The following is a 27,932-nucleotide window of genomic DNA, read 5'->3' on the forward strand; positions in this document are numbered from 1 at the left end:
AATTTCGCTTTGTTTCCGAGCGCGAAATAACGCACGTATGATTATACTGATATAAGATATTGTTTGTTTAATGTTTCTTTTATAATTTAGTTGTTGATTACAAATACGAGAATCTCTCTAGGAGAATTGCTCTTGATATTTTCAATAATATTGTCGTTAAATATTTTCTAGAGTTTGTTTATGCAATGGAAAAAAAAATTTATCGAGAAATCTGACGATAGAAATCTGATTGTTAATCGATTTAACAAATCGCTCTTAATCATTTAAACATTTCTTGTCTTCTCGTTAAGTGCTTAATACTATCGCTGGTATACTGTTCACAATCGGTTATTTCGTCTCTCGGTTTATTTGATATTTCGTGAAATTTCGTTACATCGTGTTACTGATACCACATAAAGGATCCGATCGAGTGGAATATAAATTCAAAATCGGTGGGACATGATTATTATGTTAGCGTTGCGGCATGCGTTACATAGCGTACTATGATATAACATCATTATATCATATTATAGAGACGGCATTTCGCGTTTTGCAATGATCGAATGAAAATCGAATCTCCGTCAATTAACGTCGTCATGCGTATTTTGGGAATTTGAGACTTTGTCCAACATTGGAAATAATTCGATACCAGAGCGGACTTCGTTGCATCGACGAAAATACGATGAAAATTCAAGCGGAAAAATATACGGTAAAATTTTCTTACTTTCGTCAATTTTTTGCTATTTACATTTAATTAGATATAAATTTTCTAAAATATTGTACCTTTTGTAGATACTTGGACAAAATCATTCTTTCCATATGATTCTGTTATTTGCATTATTCTCTGTGATTGTTACACCTTGCTTATCGTTCATTTTCGAATTGTCATCATATCCCTTCTTAAATCATAAAATTTGAACTGACTTAAAGTGTCAATCTCGTTTTCTCAATTTATCAAAATCGCACTCTTTGAGTCCGTTTCAAAATTTTCCATTAAGAATAGCCTCGTATCGACATGCAATATATCTCTTCTCACGATGGCTACAAGTTAAAAGTTGAAAAAAGGATTTGGCCGTTACTTATGCATAACTCGAACGGATGGCGAAACTTTGCGACGAGATGTATATAGGATACGCGATATAAGACGCACGTGCCCATAACGGAGAGTACTGTCGCGAGAATGTTGGAGATGGAACTTATCGCTCCTGTCTTGCATCCGTGAGAGGAGTGGGTGGGCTTCGTGTATATTATACTCGGTGACGCGGATATATTCTGCGCTCGTCCTGGAACGAGGCACGCGCTCGTATCATCCGGTCCTCGACACAGCTACGTATATTTAACGTCTAATACGACGGCGTCGTGTTACGCGAGAATTCACCCGGTATCAGGATGCCGAGAGAGGAAGAGAGAGAAAGAAAGAGAGTTCTCTCTGTACGCGAATCCCATAGGACGGTGGCCGTAGCATATCCTGGAGGTGGCCGTCGAAATAGGAAATTCCATTTGCGCCACGAGAGTTTCCGAGATGGAAATAGTTCATGTTCGTTGACAACGTGTTATTTATCGCGGATTATTCGTTGAGAAATATGAATGTTCGACTGTGAAAAGAGTGGATAAAGATACTGATGTTAAAGACATGATTTTTTTAAGTAACTATGAAATATCTAATAAAAGAAATGAACCGCCAACTTTTTTTATTTGAGCGAAAGTGATACTTTCTCGCTCAAAAAAATCGCTCTAGAATCTGATTCTAACTTCTAAATTAACCTAGACTTTTATAACTTCACAGTTTATTCCTAAAAATTTAGTATTGGAAGATAGTAATTAATTACTTGCTTTAAGTATAAAAACCACTGTTCAGTTATTTTAATATCAAATAATTAATCTGGGAGTAATTGTGATTTTTTGAAATGATTACATAAGGGGGTTTTGATATCCCCCTTACATTATTAGAATCATTATTTTTAACAACACATTATATATCATTGATTGTTTTCTAATTTATTAATATTTAAGAAAATTATAAATATGAATTTAATCCAAATCTTCTGAAAAAACTAAGTGGAAATCAAATAAATATTAAACAGAATAAGCATATTAAGTAGTTTATATTACGACTAAAAAAAATTTCTAAAAAAATTAAGATTTTAATTAATTTAACGCTTTTTTACCGTAGATTTTCGATGGAATTGCATATTAAAAAGTTCATAAAGAATAATTATTAAATTCAAAGAATAATTATTAAAAAAGAAAGAATATATATTAAACGTCATTTATAAAAAGTAATATTTAATCACATTGACACTGAGTATAAAAATTTACTTTTTTCGCCACTGAGGGGTATAAAAATATCCCAATGATCATTTCCGAATTAATCACTATCCGTCAGTATTAAATTGGCCAATATATTAAATTTCAAGGATTCCGAATCTTTTTGATTACACCGAGGGATTTTTTTTCACTTGTCATTATGCGCAATAATAATAATCGCAAAATAAATTTCGAAAGTCGCGGGGGGGTTCGACTATAATTACATTTGAAAGCATCTCAGTTTCTCTCAGGGCGCTTAAAACTTGAGACCTCCGAGATAATCGCACGAATGCGCATTGCTCGTCGCGCGTTTACATCGCGATATCTACTGTCTCCCACGAAGACGTATCGCTTCCCGATCCTGCAGCGACGCCTCGCTGCTGCAGGCGCCCGATGTGCCTCGGCACGTACCAGTTTCCGCGGAGAAATAGATACGGAGCTCGTTACTCATCTAAAACAAGCGCAGCGAGACGTACGCGCGCGAACCTCTTGCCTCGTGGTCGCTGCCGCGTATCCGCCTTTTCACGGTATTGTTCGCAGCCCAGTTTCCGTTCAGTTTTATCCACGGTGATTTTATCCGAGGTGAAGGATGTTCCGATAATGTTTGCGAGAGAAGAGACGTCGGTCTCGATGCTCGCAGTTACAATTCTCTGCAAACATTATCGAAACATCCTTCATCTTTTCCGATTCAAACTAATTTCAACAAATAGACATTCTGTATTTTGTTATTCTGTTAAGTAACTTGTAAATCTTTTTTGCTCTCTGTGATAATCGATTTTTCAATGAAGGGAAATATTTCCCATGGAAGGATTGTTATTTACCATTAGATTTATTTTAAGTCCAGTTGAAGTAAATATTTGTGCACAAATATTTGTACCAACGTTTTTTTATCTGTAAAATATTTTCAAAGATATTTTTATTCTGCAAATACTTACTCTAACGAGATTAATAAACAATGCAAGATTAATAAATACTTGAAGATTACCATTTTAGAAAATTGGTTTAACATTTTAAGTTTATTATCGTGAAGCTTAAAGATCTTTTAAACGCGTAAATATGTGCTGTAGAAAAAGATCCATTCGAAACAAGCGAGAACCCACATTAAACCAAATCGCGAAATTTTCAGTGCACTTGATTCGTATTCCCTGGTGCCTCTGGGATAGACGAGGGAGGGAGAAAAATGCTCCGTTATCTGGACCTCGTGATTTAAAGCGTGCAAATATTTTGCGTCGCAATCGCACCGATGCTTCCTCTTGCACAATGTAAATCCACGCCGGGGAGAAGCGCAAAGCGGATATCGCGCTATCGTCCTCGAATGTTAGAGAAACAACAACGAATTGCTCCTCGATCTGTATGTGTGGGAAAGTACGCAGTTAGAAAGATTAAAAATGGAAGGTTAAAAAATTACACGGGAGAGTTTTCCGGATGTAGCAGATAATAAGAAAAAAACCAAAGCAATAACGATTGCACAAATATCGAAATATCGGTAATTTACAAACGATTGAAAGTTAAAAGAGTTTCCAATAATTCAAATAAATAACAAAATTATGTTTTTAATTAATTTTAAATGCGTGTTTCATGATAAATTTATAATATAAATTAATGAAATATTTAATGTTGCGAATTATAACATCGTAAAGAAACGTTAGTCTCAATTTTTGCTGAGGAAGAATCGCGTCCAAATTCTTCACAGAATTGCCAGCCAAAAATGCACTTGCAAGTTTTACGATGTTCTATACGTGACGGAATTCAAACAAAAAGATGAAGAGTAAAACGGAGAATCACAAGAAAGTGATGATAAAGATGGATGAAGAGAAAGGGCGTGGATAGACAGTGAACGGAGAACGATAAAGCTAGGAAGCACCGATGGAATTGTTCTATAGAGAAGAGAGAGAGAGAGAGAGAAAGAGAGAGGGAGGGAGAGAACGGGAGAGGAAACAGGAATGAGAGAGGATAGAGGGAGGACAAGTGTACATCGTAAATTCCCTTTGTCCGACCTTCTCAAGCGGACGACAACCCGCAGCGGGCCGCGGTTGTTTCCTTCTGAGCAACGGCACAATCTTCGCCGAGGCGGAAGTGGCGCTGAATGCCAAGACTAAGACAAATTTGTTTATTTGCGACGGGCAACAATGAGAGCCGTCGGTTCGGTCTTACGGGAATTTGACGTGGAGAGAAAAACGATCGCGGAAAGCTTCAGTACGAAGTGATCGTCAATGCTTCATTTGTTAATTATCCAATAATCTTGTAGACATTTTTGACGCATTAATATTCAAAGAATCGTTCTAAACAATTCGTAATTTGTATTAAACAATTAAAGGACACTTTGAAATAGAAATGTCTTTCAAACTCAAGGTTCAAAATTAAGCAGGTTGATTCAAATAGATACAAGTTAGCTCTAATAAAGTTAATTCAAGTTGATGCAGACTTGTATTGTTCAGGAATATTGTAGTATGTAACGCTAGTTAATGTTATTCAAACGTAAATTATGTTACATAGAAATTTGGGATTTGTATTGTTTCCACGCGCGTGACATGGCAGTCCTTGATTCAGATACCCGATCTCGTTTGCTTATTCAGAAAGAGGAGTTGCATCACAACGTCACCGCCGGCGTGGTGCTCTCGGACCACTCTCTGGTGCTGCAGAGCATAACTCGAGAGTCCGCCGGAGGGTACACCTGCATGGCCACGAACGTTGAGGGCCGCGCCAAGTCCAACGTAGTCAATCTCGAGGTTATGTGTAAGTATATTTTACGCGCTCTTACCCGACGATGACAGAGAGAGAGAGAGAGAGAGAGAACGCGGAAAGTGCCGTTAAAATGCCTCGTGACACAGCATATTCCACGATGTGGAACGTTGCTAGCAGAACCAACGATTTTACGCCACCAGTTTCTCATCGTTACTCGGCGACCGGTTCAAAATTTTTTGAGATTCAAAATAAAACAATTCGGAAATCTAGACTCTTAAGATTAGAAGTAGAATATTTAGGAAAGACTTAGAAACAAAAATGAATGGTTCGACAAGTTCTTTAAAACTCAAAATGAAAAATTTAAAAGCCTAAACTTACCTAAGATTAAAAAGTATAAAATATCAAGGAAAAATTTAGAAATAACAAGAATGATTCAAAGTTTTTTAAAATTCAAAAAATTTGAAAGCCAAGATTTAATATTAAATTCTAAAATATAGAAGATTTAAGAACGAAAATGATGATCGGTTCGAAGTTCTTTGAAATTTAAAATAAAAAATCCTAGGAGCCTAGATTTTAGGGGGGATAGAATATTAGAGATATAGAATATCGAGAGAGGTTTCGGAACAAAAATGGTGAGAAATAAAGTTGAGATACGCAGCGAAACGCGATCGATGTGATTTAGCGCTGACTTCCCCGCGGCTCTTACCTTGCGGCTGACCATGAGTCGACCGCTACTACTTCACTGACGTCGCCGATATTTCACGAAATATCCGCGATGTTGCGTAAATCCCGGCTCTCCGATTTTGCAGTATCGGAAAGTATAAATAAAACGGCCGATTTTATGTCGTCGGCGGAACCGACCTGCGGAGGGATACAGTTATCGATCCTTCATCCGTGGATCGAATTCCTCGCAGCCACGTATAATATATAACATTTATGCAAAGAAATTGCGTGAAGCTGATCCGACTTGAGCTCTAAATTTACCAGAGTAGTGCAAAAGTTCGCTATGTTTAACTTAATAACATATTAAGGGGATGAAGCAACAGCCAAATATAACAATAAAGTAAATTCTTAATTCCAAATAAAACATTACATTATATTTTTTGCTCTGCTGTATCCTATATATATATATATATATCGTATGAATGCTAGATTGTGTGCAGTCAGATCTTAGTTCTTCATTTTTTTGATTTTGTAAGTTTCAAGATCATAATTTGTAAGTCTCATTACATTCTTATACATTATCAAACAGTATGGGGAAACTTTTTGTTTGGATAATATACTTGTAATTACTTATATCATGTAAAGAAATAACATAGTAAAACCTGTAATTTACAATGTGTTTGGTTTTTTGTAAGTTTGTAATTTCCCATAGCTATTTGTATTTCTTCTTTTATTCCGGAGAAGAATTTTTTATTCTGTACAAAAATAAGGAAAACGAAGAAAATGAAAAAACACGAAATGTCTGTTTCGTCGGTATTACAGATAAGACGCCAGCATCCCTTTAAGAATTACTGATATTATTGGATGATAGATCAGTTAGGTCAAAAAAGCGATCAAATTAGCCAATAACAAAATAATTGAAAAGCAACCAATTAAAGAAAGACGCAATTTTCAACATTCGTTTAGATAAAAGGTTTGAGCTACTCTGATAAATACAGAATCTAGATCGCATGCATGTTTCACTATCGGTGCACGCGATGACGTTGGAATATTTTTCGGAAATCTAGCACACAGCCGCTCGAAATGCAGCTTGTGTAGTTTCATGATGGCAAATGTTGCCGCAAGTCATAACTTCTTACTGACTCACCTGGCGCGCGTCAATTTAAAAGCTTAGCGAAAAAGTTGGAAATTTAAAATATACCGTGCATCATTTATCTTACCGATACATATATGAATATATAGTTTATATATAATATATATTTTCATTTCTCTCTCGAAACAGCAATGGAGATATATGCGTACATATGTTCGTCGGTTCAGTGACTATATCTTTCGCATATATACGATATAATTATTAATTAAATCGTCTAATAAATGGTGAGCTCACTATATGGTAACTTATCTCGCATATATTTTGGTTAACCAAATACGCATAGCTCGTATTATTCCACATTATGCTAAATTCAATACGTAACAAACAAACGCTATCCTAGAATACATATCTAATGAATATTTAACTCCATGTTATTATATATATATTGATATAATATTCTATTATCGAAATAATGAAAAATACTTTCTATTAAGAAACTTAACGCTTATCTTTTTCTTAGAATTTAATGATGTTTTTAATTTCCCAAATATTAAAATTAATATCTCATATTAAAATAATTACCAAAACAAATAAAATAAATTTAAAATTTGATGCGAAAATTCGCGAGATACATATATATATATATATATATGTATATATATTTTTTATTATTTTTAATTCTCATAACATTACATGCATTCGTTATTTTTTTAAAGCATGCTTCGATTTAACTGTGTGTTACTCCCGATTTGATATTTATTTCGTTACTTATCTTGTTATATATTTTACACTTTTCTCTTTTTATCACTTGCTACGTGTGTCTCGATTATATTATCCTCGCGGATCCCTGCCTGGAATACGTAGTAAGGTGCCAAAATCCATACGTTATCCCGCAGTTGCGCCCGTGTGCAAGTACGTGCTGAACAAGGGCGGAGGCTGGAGACATCAGAACGCCACCCCGCCACCGTTCAACGTACCCGAGGAAGTACATGGCGCCCTCAAGCACGAGACCATAAGTTTAGTTTGTGAGGTCGAGGCCAGCCCCACCAACGTGACCTTCCATTGGACCTTCAACAACAGCGGCGACCTCAGCGACGTTCCGTCCACCAACTATAGCAACGAAGGCACAACTAGCAGGCTTAATTACACCCCGGTAACCGATACGGATTACGGGGCCCTGGGCTGCTGGGCCAGCAATTCCGTCGGTCATTCCAAGCAACCCTGCCTCTATCAAATCATTGCTGCAGGTTCGTGTGAGTTTAGCCCGCCACCCCTTTTTTGTCTTAATTGTTAATCCCAAAGAAACCATAGCATCCATTATGCCGTGGAGCGCATATAAATTGTAGCATAATAATTGACTGATTAGTTTGTAGATTACATAATGTGACATCTCTTATATATCTTTTAAACCCGCGTTTCAATAAATATTCTGTTAATAATTTGATTAGAATGAGTGATACTCAATGATATACGTTGCTGGTAAATAAAAATCATATTTATTTTCTCTTTTCGCTAAATTCAGTTGCTATATGTTAGAACTGATTTGGTTCAATTTATATCTGTTTGTATATCTCAAAATACTATTAAACAGAGATATATATAAAAAAATAACGAAACAGATTTACAGAATCTATAAACTATCGGTGCACAACAAATATTCAACTTGCAACAGGGAAGTTTGTTTCTACTAAAAAATTGTGTATTGGTTTAAACACCTTCTGGTGACGATTGTACAGCTGTGTGCTTTACAATGTAAAAATATTGTCCTTTTAACAAACATGTTTCCTGAATTATATTAAATCTAAAAAATGCAAAATTTAAGCTATAGAGGATTAAAGGACTTTTCATTTCATCGAAAAATTTCAAGTTCTTGATTAGATACATTCGTCATATTTTTATAAATTAGAAAATAAGTGAAATAGAAAAATTCCCATGTGTTGCGTGCATAAACTTTTTATTCGTCAGTTTGAAACGTCATTTTTTTGTAGAGAATATTTTTTAATTATCCATATCCACGACAGTTTAATAATGCAGTTCGTCTATTTTTTACGTTTCCGCATGTCGCGAAAGAGCTGTTTAAAGCTAAAGCAACGTGTTTAACGTATTTAACTATTTATGAAACAGACACGCAGACTCCCCAGGGCGCGACAATATCATCTGTTCGAGATACGTGTGTTTCGCCTGATTGCTATTTATTATCAATTGTTATATCGTTCCGTATTCACTGTAACCGCGTTATTAGCATGCGTACAAATGTTAATCCATAATTAGCGGGGACGTAACTATTATTGCATCCGAATAATTTAACAGTTTATAGCGCCATAATTAAAGCTATCTTTTAATTAATTTTACAATTAAGTAACATAATATCCGCAGAACAATATTATAAGCCTCAAAATAACTTATGTATCGCACAAAGATAATATTTATAAATTATTCTTTCCAGCTTTTAATATTATTGAAATTTAATATTATTGAAATACAGATTTCGTCAAAGTTTATCGCAACGATTTAAACGCGAAATTTTCAGATAGCTCGAGATCAACTCTTTTCCACAAAAAGCTCTCTATCGAATGTCATATTTCTCTTAATCCGTATTATTATTTCTTAATCCGTATTATTAAGATTTATGAAACACGGGACTGTGTGTGTATGTGTGATCCCAATGAATGGATTAAAACTATAATCCCAAACATATGCTTTTCTATTCGCGCCACGATTTGCACGAAGATCGTAGAGTCCAGAAATTGTATAAAACGGGAAATGGTCGCGAGAATTAAGAAAAGAAGAAAAGAGTAAAAAAAAAGGAAGGAAGAAGAATGCGACGTTGCACAGCGAGAGACGCTGAAATTCGCTCGCGTCGCGTCGGTCGCGTGCTTTTTTGCGGGAATTTAATGAAAACCGTAATTGAATATGTTCATTACGAGGTATAACGCCTGTCGCGCCGTCGACCGTCGTACCGGTTCCTGGATCCTCGCGCAAACCGAGAAAGTCCTGTCCGTTTTGTGGTCGGTGGTCGCGTCGCGTCGTCGGACGAGCAAGCAGATCGATTTGGTCCACAGGATGCAGCCTCGCCATCCGGGAGCATCGCGGACTATACTTATTCCGCTTTGGCTCGAGGCCTGTGGTAATTGGACGCGTAATTTATTTCACGCGTCGGCTCGATGTGCTCCTTACGTAATTACCGGATGGCAGTTTTCTTGCTCTTATAGCATCCCGCGTCATGGTGCTCGACTTTCACGTATGATACTGGTTGACAATTTCGTGATATATACGATATATATATATATAATATTTTATACACAAACAAATATTAGTCGATATAGATAGAGAATATCATTTTGTTTTATTAAAATAACTCATCGTTAGTAAATATTCATGTGACATGACTTTTGGTACAAATTTTTTAGCCACAAAGCCAACAGAGTAATAGTAAGTCAAGTATAGATAAAAATTCCTTGAATATACAGAACGAACGTAATTTTACAAAAAATTAAAGAGAGAAAAAAGATTGCGGTTATGAAACAGGAAAGGGAATATATGGAATATGAGCTAGTATATAGTAAAACTTTACACGTCGGGGACACACACATACACACACACACACACACGCGCGCGCGCGCGCGCACGTACACAACGTACATACATTTTGTTATCAAATTTGGTTCAATTATATTATATGGAAACCACATTCAAATTGAAGTTACAAAATTGATACCAATATGCTTCTCAAAATTACGTAAAAAGTATACACCTGTAAAATTGTCTGCTACATGCAAAATTGAAATGTAACTTTTATGACAATGCAGATCAAAACTAGTGATCAGTAGCTATATTATAACGTTTAAGTGAATTGTGAAGAAGTTTAGATAGTTGTCCTTAAAGTACAATGCAAACTATATAAAATATCGTGGTTTTATAATTCTCCATAATCGTATTCTGCATTTTATTAATTATATTCATTTCTTTAAACAACTCCTTTACGACACACGGGATGTAAAAAAAATCAATTTGCATTATTTAAATTTCGGATAATAATTAAAAGTTATAATTCTCTGCAAAAAAATGAGTTTCAAACCGATGAATGAAAAGTTTAATATGCACAGAGCGGAAATTTCTCTGTTTTCAAACTTATAAAAATGTGACGAATATAATAAGAAATTTGAATGTTCCAGAATGAAAAGATCCTTTAATTCCCTACAGATAAATTTTATATTTTCATGTTTAGTACGAAAGTTTCTAATTTTGATGAAAATAACCTATCGATATTATTAAAAATGTACGAAATGTATTGAAAATATAATTTTCGTTTTTTGATTATTCTTTTCGTTACATATTCAGAATTACAAACTTTTCACGGATAATTTTTTGTTTAGTTTATGATTGAATGAATCTGGTCTTATTTAAGCAGATGATTACTGTCAATAGAAATGGAAATTACATTGAAATTATTTTCTGTATTTTTCACGAATTTTTTATTGATTTTTATCAAAGAAACAATAATTCACGAACATTTCTCATTAAATGCGAGCAACAACGTAAGTATTTTCAGTATTCAAATATTCGAGAAGACTGATAATGTGAGATGGTAAACGCAAATACCATTATTTCTCAATACATCTTCCTTTGCCAGTCTCCAACAGATCGTAAACAAGGAGCACACGAAAGCCAAGGTATCGCATTGTAACGTGTAATCTCTGCGTTAAGACAACCGCGAAGGAGCAGATGAGGTCGACCTCAATTCATCGCGAATGCTCTCGACCACAACAGTTATAAATTTATTATAAATATGAGCCGTCCAGAACCGTCGTTCCCTTTACTTTTTATTATTAGAGTGGAAGAATTTCGAACAGACCAAAAAATTGGAAACATAAATAACAGTAATGGGACTCCGAAGCATTTTAAATATGAACAGAACATAAAATTTTGATTTGATGAACAGCCTATGGCATAGTGTTAAACAATTGCCAAAATATACGAAACTTTAATATTTTTCCTGGCAATGACTTTTAATAAAGTTGCGAATGCTATTAATTGAGTTAGTTGTACGATATACTCCGTGGTTTTTTAAATAAGAAATACTAAAGGTCTAATTAAGAAAACATCATACAATATAAATAATAAATAAGCCTTTAATCAACTAAGCTTTAAACTAAATAGATAAAATTATATTTTTTCAAGAGAATATTATTTTATCCAGAATTTAATTTAGATTATAATAATAGAAGGAATTACAATGTTAAAAATTAAATATAGTCGCACGAAATATTATAATGAAATTTCCACCGAAAAATAATTGGCTACGAATTTGTCAAAAAAATATGCGGTTGAATGTAATGAGTTAGAATGCTGTTAAAAGCTTATATTAAATTTTCTTTAAATTCGACGTAATTTTGTATTAAAGGGAAATGAAAGATAATTATGAATTATCGTCTTCCTCCCTCGAGAATGGAACGGCAGCGATATGAGCACGGATAATAAAGCAGATGACGAAAAACAAACGGTTTAACTAGCGCTTTAATCCGCAGCCGCCGTCTGCGAGCAACGACGGTGCTATTAGCCCCCCTTCGTACTTTTCTTCCGTTCTGCACTTTCCGGAAGATTAGCGATGGCAAAAGTAATTGTACGATACGCGACGAAAACAAATGCAGCGAAACCATGCAATAATGGCAGCAACATACGCGTCGACAGTGCGCACCATGATTTTTCGTGTTGTACTCGCAACAACCTGACGTCTATCGAATGCGATGCTTTTCAAGAAGAATTCGCGAGAGAAAAATCTGTTATTTTACCTTCAGTTTTATTTTCGAGAAAATGGAAAATCTTGACTGACCTATATATAGTCTTTTTTATATTAAATGAAAATGGTTTTTATATACATTTCTTTTATTAGCACCGCAAATTTTATTAGTTGAAAAGTATAATCGAAAATATGTAGCTAAATTTACTTACGTAAATATACTTTCATAGTTATCAATAACTAAGTAAATTGAAACCATCTAACACATACGAATACTGTGTATTAATATTCTTGTAAAAAGATTGCGGAGTGTATGTGTGTGTATATATAAACTTTTAAGGACCTTTTTGATAAAGCAACTTATGGAAGATCTTGTAAGAATGTTTAAAGTTACTGAATTTTCATTCTAGCCTCAACATCCTAAAATTCAAATTTTTAAATATAATTTGATTAATTAATTATCGTGAAACTCGATTTGAATAGGTTCTTGTCATGGCATCGCTAAATTTGAATGTAGCCTGAAATGTCGAATTTCAAAAGGATAATAACACTAGATCTTAATAAAGGATCTAGTATCATAGAACTCACAATCAGAATTTGAAAGTCAGGTTGGGAATTAGTATTAATTAACTGATGAGCTTTGCGTTAATGAGATGCTTTAAATAAAATGAAATTGGAAATTTGATGTTACTTTGTAATTAAAAATTCTCTAAAATCGAATTATATATATATATATATAAAATAAGATTATTTTTTAAATTTTGTCCGCATATTAGATCTACTATTTTAATTTTTTTAACTATTTTAATTTGTATTTTTAACTTCATAATTGAATAAAGGATTATTAAATTATTCGGTAGGTTAAGTTTCATAAAAATTGAGCGAACAGTTTACAAAATAAAAGAGGGTGACCCCAAATGGGGTCACCGGTTCGTAAAGATTAATACATTATTTTAACGCGTTATTAAAGTGAGATTTTTTTTTTTTATAGGAAGGAATTTTTTTATGAAATTAGATTTTTTAATAAAGATGCTTTTGTAGTTAAAATTAATCGATTGTTGATAAATAATTCTAATATCCCCAAGAAGAAAACCGTAAAAAGGTACATTAATAGTGGTCGATAGAATCTTTGGTCATCCGTTTATGTATAAAGATGATTTCGAAATTGGTTAATGCACCACTGGTCTAGTCGATAATATACATAATTTTATTGTCTCAAAAACGGATCAACGGGCGTTGCGGCGTAATTTTCAGCGAAAAATAAAATAAAATTTGCGCAGCAAATTTGTCTCACTTTTTTCTCATATCGCTAAAATTTCGATAAAATCATTTACTCGATACTTTTGTGATAAGAAAGGAAAAAACACTAACATAGCCAATATATAAAATAAAACCTGAACGGAGGCAGCGAAATTTTATGGAAATATATACAATAATGAAATGAGAAAAAAAAAGAAATAAATATGTTCAACAAAAGAATTAATTGCATTAAATAATATTTAGATTACAATAACAATTTCAAATTTCTGCATAAGAATGTTTTTACACGTTTTTACTGAATTATTATGGTTGATTTTACAAATAACTCATCAAATAAATATTTTTATTAATTTTTGTGGAACATGCGGAATAACATCGGCAATATTTTTCCAAGAATTAATTGGTTGTCGCTTTGATTTTTTTAAAAATATGATACATGTTACTGATATAAGTTAAAAAAGTCGAAAAAAATTATAGAATATTTTTTTGTGTCACGAAATATATATAAATCGTTGCATTTTTATTACGAAAAATAAGTTTTTGTCAATATTTTTATGTTTACTACGCTTATAAAAGTGTATCAGAATTTAAAGAAAATTTTTAATTTTAAACATTAATAACAGGAAATTTTAAGAAATAATTGATAAAAGCTAAATAATTTCAACTTCGATTTTCTTATTACTCGCATTTCATTGAAGAAATCGTCTTTTCATTCCTCTCTTTGATGCGCACTTGTCCAAAGCAGATATCTATAAAAGATAGGACATGCAGTAAAATGCAAGGGCGAAAGGCAAGATGAGAAAGATCCTGTTTGAAAAATGGACACGTATTTCCTTTGAAGGCAATCTTGCGATCTCTCTCGCTAATCGGGGATGACGTTCGCTCTTTTGCGATCTTTAAAGCTGCATTTTCTTCGCAGGCAGACCTTACCCGTTGCAGAACTGCACGACCTACAACATGAATGGTTCCTGGGTGAGGATATCCTGCGTCGAGGGATACGATGGCGGTCTGCCGCAGAAATTCGTCGCCATCGTTGGCAAACGGCGTTTGGAATCATCTCTCCCATTCTGGGAGTTCCAGATGCTCAAGCCGGCGAAGGTCGCCCTTTACGCGGTAAACGCGAAGGGATCGAGCGAGCCATACGCCATAGAGGTTGTCTTGAAAGGAGTAGCCAAATTCACCGGTAAGTTTTCGCCAAGTGCAATCAGGACGATCGCCGAAGTAATGATGAGATAACTTTCCTCAAAGCGTTTCACCGCAAAGGGACATGCCCCGATTTTAGTTTTGCGATTGACGATCCAATTCGAAAATAAATAGACACTTGTCTTAGAATAAGATCTGACATTCCTAATGTCAGCAAACTTAAATTTATTTTTATTTTAATTTGTTTTAGCGCTTACTAATATATTTGCTTAGCACTTACATTTTTATATTTTCACTTGATTTGTAGCTCTTCTTAATATATATTTAATTATTTAATTATTTGACATTCACATCATGCATTTTTCAGAATCTTAAATAATTTTAAGTTACATACTTCTTGGATTTTAACTTACAAATTGAAAAAATCGATCTATTGTATTAATTTCAAACAAATAAATTGAACACTGAATCCGTAAGTATGAATTAAGGAAATTTCTAAACGAATACCCCGATTAAGATTAAAAATACATGTTCCATTAAATCATTTTCTTTGCATGACAAAGAAGCGTTAGTTTAAGACGTAAATTTTCTTTTATATGTATGATTTTATATAGTACGTACAGCTGACAGATAAAAAGCCTCATAAATTATACATAGTTAAAAAAAACAACTCTAGAGAAAATTTCGAGAAACTCTCCTTAATCCTTTCAATCGGAATGCAAATAATCCTGAGTTCATAGAATCGGTATCCCAAACTCGCCACTGATGGAGCCAAAGCTTTTTTCGTCGTTTCATCGCGCACTCTTTATTCCGTTTTCGAACCCCGGCGAGCTGACGTTCGCGTCAAATCGTAGCTTATCGATCGGCTAGCTGGCCATTCGGATGTTATTCGAACTTGGGCAAAAATACGATGGTGGTAAAAATAGCGCATATTGCACGGGGAATCCGCACTCCTGCGCTGTATAAACTTCCGCATTGTTAAAAAAAAATGCTCGATAAAAAAATGTGTACTGTAGAAATTACAGTGATGAAGAGTTCCGCTTTGTTTAACTACAAAAGATTCTGGACGAACGTGGTTTAATAAAAATTCTCGCAAATTCTGAATGTCCGCGGTAGTCCATTTTCTCTTAACGAAAGAAGAAAGTGCAAAAAATGCAATTGTTGTAAAATTAGTTAACACAAATTTACTATACATTCACACGGTTTTAAATATACATAGTGAAAAACATTTTGTATTTATGTTAATACCGGTCCACTCAAGTCCTTATTAAAATTTTACGTTGAATTTTTAATATAGCCGAATGTTAATTTAACATGATGAGATTATGTCATTTAAATATTTTATGTTAAATTGATATATTTAACATTTCTTGTGTGAAAATAATATTATTTACGAGTGAACAAATTACAAAAATAATATATTTTAAAACATAAATTTTAAGACAAATAAAATATATGTTAATTTAACATACCGTAAATATTAATTTTACTAAAAGAATATGCTGACGCAGTTTGCTTACAAATTGTGTCAGTGTTACATTTTTGTGTTAATTTTTTTACATAATATTTATGTTATTGTCTAATACATTCACCTTATGCTAAATTAACACAAAAATACGAGTGGACTATTTAGGACATGAAATGTGCTAAATTTAGCACAAATTTCCCAACTGTGTACATGCATATTAATAAATAAATATGTGCAATCAATAAATAACTCGCACAAAAATAAAATAAATCAAAGTTAAAGGTTCATGTATGTATTAAAAATTTAATTAGACGCACCGATAAAAAATTACAGTACGATATTTTCATCTATATACATGTATATTAAAGAACATATCGTATTGCGCCAAGCTATGCGTATAGAACGAACGGTAATGCGCTGATAATTAATTTGTGTTCGACTCGCTTATATCTTGTCCCTGTTCGCGTATTTGGAGAACAAGCGCAAGTTTTGCCCTTCAATTTAGATGACCGTGACGTTATCTCGACCGGAAACACTGGCGGCGACATGCAAATGATCCCTGTTGAACAGTTCGCCGCGCGCGCTAGGTCAACCCTGGACTAGCTCGTTGCCGGTTTCGCTGAAACACGCGCGGTCGACCCTCGCGTAAAATTTATGAGCGTCAAAATTTATGAGCCATTATTATGCATTCTGCTCTACGCCATGTCCGCATCGCGTCCGCTCTCCTCTATTTTCTCGACACCCATTGGAGGCATGATTTTCGTTGATCAAAAACGATCGTCGCTTTCGTTAATCCTTGAAACGTTCGACCGCAGAGATATGATAAGGATAAGTCCGCAAATACAATTCCTGAATTATATACCATCCCTTTTGATACGTAAAATGAATTGGAATCATCATGGGTTTCCTCATGAAAATTTGAAAGGCACCGATCATTGACCGCAGCATTAATTTTCAACATTAAATATCGACTATCAATTAAAATATGTATTAGTTTTATTGATATAAATTCTATTTGAAATTAACTGATAAATAGGATTTAAAAAAGAATTTTTAAGAGATAAACTCTTACTAATTAGAAGCTACACTCAAATATTTAAATTAAGGAAATAATTATCGTTTGAAATATTCTGTATGAATAGGTCGATGCAATTCGATATATTTTTATAAAGTCCTCAGTTTTTTAAATAATATCGTTAAATATCAAGGCAATCAATAAACACGAATTAGGATTCTATTGATAGAAACTCCATTTAAAATTAACTGATACATAAAAATTAAAAAAGAATTTTTAAGAAACAAACTTTTGCTAATTAATAATAATAATAATTTTCATTGATCGAAACGCGCAAATTAAAAACTACAGTCAAATAATATTTAAATTAAAGGAGTTATATATAAGCGATTAAATTCTGAACAAATATCTTGTCTAAAGTATACTTGTCAAGAATTTTAGTTTCAATTATATTTCAGCAATATATAAACAGAAAAGAAGATGTTTCATTTAAGCACTTGCTTTGTTACTTTCTATTGTCGAGAGGGTCGTCGAAATCAATGGGAAGTATCGCGAAATCGAGATGTAGGTCGCATACCGCAGTGTCTCGTTTTAACGCAAAGCAAAGGGACGTAGTCCTTCGTTAAGAGAAAGGAGGAGCGTGTTTCTGTCGTCAGTACGATGTCCTTTAACGTGTCTCTTCGATGCTTCGTTTGTATTCAATTACACCTCGCAACCAATGGCGGAGAATAGAAGCGCTTTGTGCTTTGTTAATTAGCATTTAACTGAAACTTGATTGTTAATTGGAAACAAATTAGCTGGCTGGTTGTTTGCAGCATCGTACCGATGCAACGCGCAACTTTGGTGGATACCTGTTTACAAGGTGATCGAATTACAGCTGTTCCTACGGCACTCGCAATTTATATCGAATACTTCAGATAAGTATTCCTCTGATCGACTTACAGTCAAAGTTTTATTAACGAAAGAGTTGAGCTTTTACATCGTGAACGATTGTAAGAAATGAGTTGTAAATTAAGCGTTTTAGCTAATGTTAAAGACAACGTATAACTTTTTATCTATCTAATTCTTATCTAATTCTTTGAGACAGAAACATAATTTGAGATTTAATTAATCGAGACGTCTGGCGGTGGAAATTTAAAGATTGCGAGAAAAAATTTTGATTAAAAAATTTATGACTTCGAAGATTATCCCACGTAATCCTCCGACTACGAGCGTGTGATATCTACAATCTTCGGTTAATTTCAAGTGAACTTTATAACAGAATCTTAATATAAGATTGTAGCTGCCGCGAAGTGCGCTAAATTAGGACACTTATAAACTTTCGAAGTATGTTGCGGCAAGAATTCCTGAAATTTTCCCGTTTTTATCACGTAAGAGGTTTAGATAAAATCTCACAGAAGTGCAACATCTCCGTAATTACAGAAAGTTCTTCATACAATCTTCATACGATCTTCATATGATCCGAATATCCCGAGTATCCCTTTACTATTAAATATCAAAGATGTAATGGCAATCTAATCCCTTGAATTTAAATAACATTTTTAATTTTCATATGTCAAAATATGAATTAATCCATTTCTGTAATTAGTTTTAAAATAAACAACATTCGTATTAACATATACACTTAGTAAATAAACTAAATTTGAATTAAATTGTTTAATTAAATTAATGACATACTGAGTAAGAGCAATGACGACCTAAAGAAATGATTAAAAATAACTCAAATACGATTTGACATTATAAATTTAACATTGTGACACTCGACCCTTTTCAAAATCTATAGTCGGGTAGATACTCCCCAGTTAGATTGTTGTCAGGCGAGTAAGCTTCGGTAAAGGCGATTCGGCCGAAAGAGAGAAACGGTAACTTCAGGGTGCCCGATGTACGTACACACACGATGTACTTACACTTATCCACGACGCGATTTAAGCCGAATGATTAACGATGGCGCGGAAACGACTGCGGGTGTCGGGCGCGTCCTTCCCGTAGAGCCGAAGCTATTCCTAATCCGCTGCTGCAGTTCTCTACCACCCGCCGTTCCTCTCGCCTCTACCGAGTGGAACGAGCGACTCACAAATCAGCCGCAGCGTTAGACCACCGTAATGCAACCTGCCACGAAGTTCGAAACGATCGACTACGGACGCCTTAATTGGAAACAGATTACGTTCATACCGACACGTGGGAGTATGCAGAGAGGGATGTTGGACAGGTAAATTGGAACGCCCGGCCGTGTCTGATCCATGGCTGACCGCAGCGAATGCGCGAAATCTTAAGCGGGTGTGCTAATGTAGCGATTTGTCACGGAACACAATAGAAAAATATTTCCTCGTCCAAACAGATGGATACTGATGGATTGATTGAAAAGAGGAGTATTTATTCATAGAATCAGAAGATAGATTTTGATAAGAATATTATCGAAAAATAATTATTTTTAAGTTATATAGATATTAGTTATTTATTTAGAATAGGATTGAAAATATACATTTCTTTTACTTGAAATAGCAATAGAAATGATTTATCAGAGTAATGAATTATATAATATTAATAAGATAAAATTTGTAATGTTCTGCATTTTCAGAATTAATAGTCAATTAATAGTCAATTAATAGTAACATAATTCTATGAAATAAGCAATTTTGTTAAAATATTTAAAAATTTAAATACAGATCTGAAAATAATTTTGCTGGATTGTAATAATTGTTAGAAAACACTCGTAATGAGTATAATAATGCAAAAAAATTTTATATTCTAGCAATCAACTTGAACGTCCTACATAATTATATTTTAATCAAATTATTTTCAGATTTGTATTTATTATAGTTAAATTTTTAGATACGTTAGCAAAATCATTCTTTTTGCGTATATTTCTCTTTTAAGGAATTTTAGAATTATTAGAGGAATTCAACATTGATTAGAAATTAACATTTATCGATTGAAATAAGAAAAATTGCGATCGATTTTCATGCAACGTTGACATCTCATATCTTCACGTTGTTTTTAATTATTAAATCTTCTTGAATATACAGCTGCAGAATTAATTAAGAAAGAGCCACACAAAATTCTATAAATTACATTATAATTCTGACAATAGAATACTATTTTCTTGGAGGTAAACAATAATGGTTGCAGCAATAATAATAACGTCCGTAAATAACGAATAAACAAAAAGTATATGTATTTTCTCTTATAATAGCAATATATCAGAGAAATACGCTACCGGAGTGATTGTATAAAACGTATTTAAATTTATATAATTACAACCTTTATATATAGGAAATTGCCAGGAAAAGGTTGTCGTACGTTATTTATAAATAGAGGAACTAATAGCGATTTCATTTGTAGGTGAATCGACATCCTCGACCGACATGTCACCGATCTTGATTGGACTTGGTGGCACGGCGACCGGTCTGGGGTTAATCGTGACCGGTGTGCTAATGGCACTCTGGAGGAGACACGCGGCCACCCCGGCGAAACCAAAACCGCCGCAGCAGCCCAGCATCGCGACTTTCGCGGGGAAGGGCGACGAGGAGGACGGCAATCCGGATCTCATACCCACGACGGCCTTGACCAACCATCTCACTGGTAAGCTTATTTAAGTATATCTGCTAATTTGATAAATCCCATAAAATATAGATAGAGTAAAGATAATTAACGGGCTTTTCGAAAATGAATTTCATGAATTTATTAAATTATTAATTCCAACAGAATTTGAATTTCTTTTTATTCTTCTTTGATCTCAAACGTATTAAAGTATTGCATTATTTACAGAATGACGAAAAGTTTAGCCACAAAGTTTTGTGTTCATCAAGTCATTAATAATGTATATTTACAAAAGAAAATAAATTTTAGAATGTCAGTTCTATCTTACTTTAAATACCAAAAATAATAATTAACACTCAAAATGGTCATCTTTAGCTTTGAGATGCTTTAGGGACACATCAACGGCTGACTTATCTTTCTACTATAAATAAATAAATTTATCCAAGCAACTAATAAAACAATCTTTACTTTACCACCTGATGAAAATCTTTCAGTGCAAAGTCTTTTTGATATTTAATAAGATGTAACTAATTCTAGAATTTGTTTTTTTCTTTAATATATTATGTTACTGCGTACATAACAAGCTGACATTCCGACGACGCTGTCATTTTAACGACGAATAACATCAGCTTGTTATCGCAGGGTAATGATGTGATAAACAATACTTTACGGCCAAACCTTTTTATCGCCCTGTAATCTGGATGTAAGAAATAGGATAAACAAAAAATTGATTTAAGATTATTAAAAATATTTATAATATTCCGGGATATAAATTCCCATCAACTTTTTTAAATTGCCTGTTTTTTACTGTCAGTAAAATGTTCTCGAAACGTCGCGAGAAAATTTATTACATATATCAGACGGCGAAAGATCGAATCGCTTAAATCGGACAGAGCTTTACATTTAGTTCTTACAAGCGCGCCCCTTTAAGAAAGAAGCAGAGGCATATCGTTCGGGGCATAACCGGCCATCTCATTCGGTGAATTTCTACTTAGACTGATGGAACTGGCACATTTGTACGAGGATTTTAGGAATATCGGGTTTTGCCTTAGACGGGATAGCATGCGTTAACGGTACTCTCAAGGAAATTGCACATACAGATACAATATGCGAACGATTCTAGCGCACGCCGTATCGACAGATGCATATACACGTAGAGCAGGAAATGCATATATATGCATAAATGCAGGGAACACATATGGTAATCTATGCGATAAAAAAACGCAGAAAATTCCGAAAAAAGTAGCAACAGTGGTTTTCGTTTCTAAATCAGTCTCATTTCCTTCGCGGAAATTTAACCTATGAGACGTTTTGTTACAATTTAATTAATATTGAATAAGACTTAAATATACTTTAAGACTGAATAACACTTAATCCGTAAAATGAATTCGCGAGATATCTTGGAAAATGAATTTCCGTTATACCTATTCGAGCAACTTTTCTCAAGTCTACCTTATGGAATTTAAAATTCAATAATTATGATACATATACACACAACTTCCTACTTTCCTAATAATACTTCGTTGAAATTAAAACTCGGTAATTATATTCAACGTTTTATAAAATTTAAAAGTAGTTAAGTAAAAAAATAATTTAATAACAGCCGCAGCATCGAACGAAATATTCGCTTATCAGGAAACACAGATTTGAAAGATTAAAATATGTTTTGTCATTTTCTTTTCAAATCAATTATTGCTGTAATAAACTCAGTTCTCTGGCGGTTTCTCGCTTCTTCCCGCAACATGCGCAGCACTGTGCTGTATCTAAGGTATTCTCAATTCTCCTTCGCGAGTAGCGAACTTTCGGCTTCAGCAAACAAAACAGTAAGAAATGATCGAGAGAATGCCGTTCACGGAGAAAGGCGCGAGCGCCGTAAAGTTGCTACCGAGAGAAGTTCGAAATACTTTGCGAAATCCGCGGGCTTACTTCAAACCGATTATACGATTGACGCTAAGTCCGCGTCCTGGGACTTCTTCCAGACAGAAAGCTTCCTCGTTACGGGTCCCTGCCACGAAGACCACGTCAGCTGGAAGGACGCGAGATGTCCCACGACGTCCTAGAAGATTCTGATTATCCGAGAGCATCGCCGAACGTGAGTAATCCGATTTCATCTGAAGCATTGGTTCCCAAACTGCGGACCCCCTCCCCCCCCCCCCCCGTCGAATTGCCCCCTTGAGAAAAATGCAAAAGCACGACTCTGAGTATTAAAAATTTTTTTGAAGCAAGAAATTAACGTTATGAGTTTATTATACAGATGTAGATTAACTAAAATTATCTAGAATTTCTTTTATTATTAAATTTATTTATCGATTAATTTTTTTCAGTGGAAAAATAAAAGAAAGTTATGTATTTAGTATTTAAATTCTAAGCATATAATCAAATTTTGTAGTAAGAAAATCAAAGTTTTATTAAAGTAAAAAATTTTGTACTTTTGTATATCTACGGTTCTATATCTACTACGACATTTTCTTGAGAGATGGAACAAGACATTTAAAATATCTAGATCTTTAAAATATTCAAGGAAAGGGCAGAATTTGGGAACCTCTGATCTTAGAGTGATCTACGATGAACGCGTATACTTGCATGGCTCCCCGATAGCCCCTAACATAGAAAACTACTTTCGAATTCGATTCGGTCTGCTTTACGATTCCGCTTATCGCCGTTTTCTTGCAGGCCAGATTTAGCGAGAACATTTCTGTTGCGTTTGACATACTTATTCCGGATAACGGATGAACGTAATAATCGCGTCGAAATACATATATACGTGGAAATATATCTCGGAAGTTCACACTTGATGTTTTCACGATGCATTATAATATTATAATATAAATCGTGAAGCGCGCTTTTCTCTTAAATTTCATCCTACAATAATTTCATATGTAAACTCTATATTACGGGAAAATATGAATCTTGTATAGAAATTTCGTGTAATTTACCTTCGAGGAATCTAAATTGCTTTCAGTTTATTTATTTTGAAGAAAATATTTTTCAATTTTGACCATTATCGCATCGAAAATTCGTAAAATCCATCGCTGGTGATATATTAGGTGTTGGAATTAATTCGTAGCGTTTTTAATGAAAGAATGTTATTTATTTCACATGAGCATTAAAAAATACATTAATGAAAGTACTTCCCATCACTTGTAAAACGCTACGAATTAATTCCAACACCTAATATATATATATATATATATATTAATATTACAAAAATAATGTAAGAGAGAGAAAGATGGAAAGAGAGGGACATCTGTTTTAAAAATTCTATGCTAGCTCGGGCGAATAAGAGAAGTTTCCTGCGGACGGATCGAATTCAATTCCTGGTCGTAGTTTCTACATTTTTCTAAGTATACCTCTACCAAGATAGGTCTTTCAACTTTAAATCCCCTAGACAAATCTTCCAAATTCGATTTAACCTAGCAATGATATTGTATCAAGCGGTGACAGTATCATGATATATGAAAGCTCCATCGCGTCTTTTCTCAGTGTAATTTCAAATAGAACTTTTACAATAGCTATTTCATCAACAAACAGCAAAACGATTAATAAATGAACAAATTTCGCTAGAAAGTGTTGTAAAACAACATCGCGAAAGGCAAATTTTATATCATTTTTCCGATACTTTTCGCTCAGCGAGAATCTCACATTTATGATAATTTTATTTTCTTTATATTTTACGGTTAATCAAATTCCACCCTCGAAGTCATTTGCTCTTTCGGATTCCTCATTGTATTTTCGTCTCGGTCTATTCAGACATTCTACAGTCTCCAAAGGCCGCACTCGGAGTCGATCAGCAGGAGCATTCAGGAGAGCTGCATTTAAGGGTCAAACGCCGGTTGGGACATTAAGAGAAGTGGGCAGACGACAGTCTAGACGGATGGACGAAAAGATCCAGACGTCTGCTGCATCGTCTAACTTCTGGGTCGTCGACCATCGTTCAACAGGGTATAGGAGGCCCCTAGACCATGGCTGATGTTGCAGGCTGGGAGCAGGGAGACGAGAAAAGGAAGAGTCACACGCTTGTGCCACGTTTTGCACGCGTTCAAGCGTACCAAAGTCATTTATATAGCCACTTGATTCACACTACGCCTTTGTAAATATTGTATATAAATAAAACACTTTTTCGTGTTACAACCCTTTCTATCCAGTGTCTCATTCTCAACAACAAATCATTGCCACCTTTATCAGGTATGAAATTTCTTTTTTGTTTCAGAAAAACGTAATCAACGTTTCAGAAAAACGTAATCAACTTAGCAATTAGAAAATACAGAGTAAATGAAAAATTGTCTCATTGTCGAGCATAAATTTGTGATTGGAACTTGTATAAAAAAATTATGTAACACATAAGTAAGTATAAGTTCCAAAAACGTGTTTGATATATTTTTATCTCATAGTGCTATCCAGTCTTCCTGTAGCATTTTGTACTACAATCAATTTTCCTAAATTCTATATTAAATTATCTCGTTGTCATGAGCACAAATATGTGATTAAAACTTGTATAAAAAAATTATGCAACATATATATGCTCGTATAATTCATATATTCCTAATTTTAGTCGAATTTACGTGAAATTCCGAAAGCGCGCGTTTGATATATTTTTATCTCGCAGTGCGATTCAATAATCTAGTTTTCCTGCATTCTGTACTGAAATATAAGTTGTAATTTTTCGTTAAAAAATTTGACACTGCATTTTTCAAAGAGGTATTATTAATTCCATAAATTGAAAAACGAATTGCGTCGGGAATTCGACATTTATTTCGCACAAGCGTGCGAACTGATCCATTTATTTGAAGACTGATCCTCTGTCTGCTGGATTTTATGGAGCAATCCGCATTTTCTTCCTACGAACAGCGATAACATGACGCGCGTTACCCCGCGAGGAAAAGCGCGACGAGAGTACGAGAGAGTGGCATCACGAAGTAAATCGCATAAAGCGCAACTGCATCGCAGCGAGAAACTAACAGCATCTTTTCACGGCCTCCTTTTATACCTGATTTTAATGCTACGAAACAGGACTCTCTTTGAGCGTCTCCTAAAAATTTTTCAGTTTTATTTTTTTGTCGTAGTATCTTGATGGTTCACTATTAAATGCACAAAATCGCTACTGTAGTTGAGCTATTCGTGACACAACGTTAACGTGAAACATTATATTAAAGTTTTCCGCTCTTAAATCGTTCCGGTCTTAAAACTTTTCAATTATACAATAATTAAAAATTTTCTTTAGGAACTTTAAAAATTGAGATAAAATATTAAGTAAAAATTAAAGTACAATAAAATATATCATAATTACAAGAAATTCAAATTAGCAAAATTAATCTCAATTTCAAATAATTAAAAAGATTAACACAAAAAATTAAAGTCCTCAGAATTACAGAAAATTTGAATTAGCAAAATTTGAATAAAAAGTTAAGATCTTGGAATTAGCAAAATTTAATCTCAATCCCAAATAATTAAAAAAAATCTTATTTCTTACTTTCATTTTAATCTTAATGTTAAATTTTCTGAAGGATTTACAGCAATTTGTTAGAATGTTTTAAATAACGAAAACATTATATAGTAGCGACATATTGTGTTAATAATATCGGGAACATCTAGGTATATCCTTTGCGTCTGACAAATGACGGTAATAAGTTACGACACGTAAATTTTGTTCTCTTCGCCGGAATATAGCTGTGACGTATTTCAAGCTGAACACGTAATTGGCTATTGAAGATGCAAAGTGCACCGTCTGCCATTCGTGCATTACTGCCCTACTATTGTCGATTTGCGTTTTATGCGCCCTTTCCCTACGCCGCCAAACGATAGGGAATAAAAAAACGCGGTAGATAAAAGCACAGTATCCTCATATAACCAGTAGCAACACGAATCCATATTCTCAGCGCACATTCAGCTTAAATGCGGCTGTTCGCTGTCGAGCTTTAACCGTCTAAATAAAAATAACGCGTGCATTTAATACTGGCACCCGCATGATGTGTCTCAGATGGAAATTGAGAAAATATTTATATTTTAAAGCAATTGTGGTGTTCCTCGGAAAAATCAACGCAATTGCGTTGACCCAGATATTCGAGAACTTCTAATTTTGAAGTATACGTATACTGAAAAAAATTACTAAATTTTAATAAATTGTTTATTTAAATAGTGCCAACTAAATATTTATTAAATATAAAGACATATTTGTTTGGTACAAGAGCTATTAATTTGATTTAACTATCATTTCTTTTTATTGAGTAAATGTTTAATTGCCTATTCTCAAGTAAATATTAAAAATGGTTTTTTTTCAGTTGGAAACGCATTCCCTCACTCATTCACATTTTATTTTACATTCAGAATCGCACGATTTTATTTTTTGTCAAAATAAATTCATCTACATATCTGAAAATTAAAACGAAAAATCGTCGTTCAATAATTTATTCCGAGGGATAAAAAGGATTGTCTTATGGCGAATGTTCCGTGACAAGGGACGGACTCCAACGAAGGAGTTTGCGAAAGAAGTCGCGTAGGGATCAAAGCCGAACTCAAACAACGAATTTAGAAGATTCGGACGAGAGTTTAATCCTTCGAGTGATTACGGATTAAAATATACCGCAATATTGACTCTTATATCTGTACCCTTGGATGTTGCCTCGACGTTGCCGTTACATCTACCTTGGACTGAAACTTTTATGATTTCACGTTTGGTCGCGTACGTTTAAGTTTGCGCGTACAAACTCAGTCAGCAACCAGTCACAAATGCCTAGTACATTTACATGCACAAAACTCTTCGTGTAACTTTCATTTCGCGTCACTCTCGCGGAAAGAGCGAACGCCTTTTGAAATTCATCTCAGCGTTAAAGATTAGATATTTCCACTGAGATATTCGTGGAAAAGCGACCAATTCGCAGATCAAGATATTATTTAAAAAAACAGATTAATCTTGAAGTAGATAGATGGCTAAAAAATTTGTGAGTAGGAGTGTTCAGAACACCTCAAAAAATGTTAATTTTACATTTTTTATGTATAGCTAAAATATCATATTACGTTATAATTAAAATCACATTAGTCT

The 27,932-nt window shown here is 34.0% G+C and overlaps 1 protein-coding gene and 1 long non-coding RNA gene across 3 annotated transcripts in view; one reads left to right on the forward strand and one right to left on the reverse strand.

Annotated features, from left to right (window-relative positions):
* LOC105144851 (nephrin) overlaps positions 1-25,031 on the forward strand; it is a 275,992-nt gene extending 250,961 nt beyond the window's left edge. For both annotated transcript variants that reach the window (XM_087415783.1, XM_011054062.2), the window contains 6 exons: positions 4,863-5,022; positions 7,624-7,974; positions 14,647-14,910; positions 20,696-20,935; positions 22,873-22,985; positions 24,644-25,031. In XM_087415783.1, the coding sequence (XP_087271909.1) occupies positions 4,863-5,022; positions 7,624-7,974; positions 14,647-14,910; positions 20,696-20,935; positions 22,873-22,985; positions 24,644-24,712 (1,197 nt within the window). In that variant the 3' untranslated portion in view covers positions 24,713-25,031. The remainder of the gene's footprint in view (positions 1-4,862; positions 5,023-7,623; positions 7,975-14,646; positions 14,911-20,695; positions 20,936-22,872; positions 22,986-24,643) is intronic.
* The window catches only part of LOC105144849 (uncharacterized), a 114,557-nt gene that overhangs the window by 82,684 nt on the left and 3,941 nt on the right, over positions 1-27,932 (reverse strand). The gene's annotated exons all lie outside the window — the stretch shown is intronic.

The sequence above is a fragment of the Acromyrmex echinatior genome, chromosome 18 (genome assembly GCF_024713525.1).
Source record: "Acromyrmex echinatior isolate Ae372 chromosome 18, ASM2471352v2, whole genome shotgun sequence".
Taxonomy (NCBI): Eukaryota; Metazoa; Arthropoda; class Insecta; order Hymenoptera; family Formicidae; genus Acromyrmex; species Acromyrmex echinatior.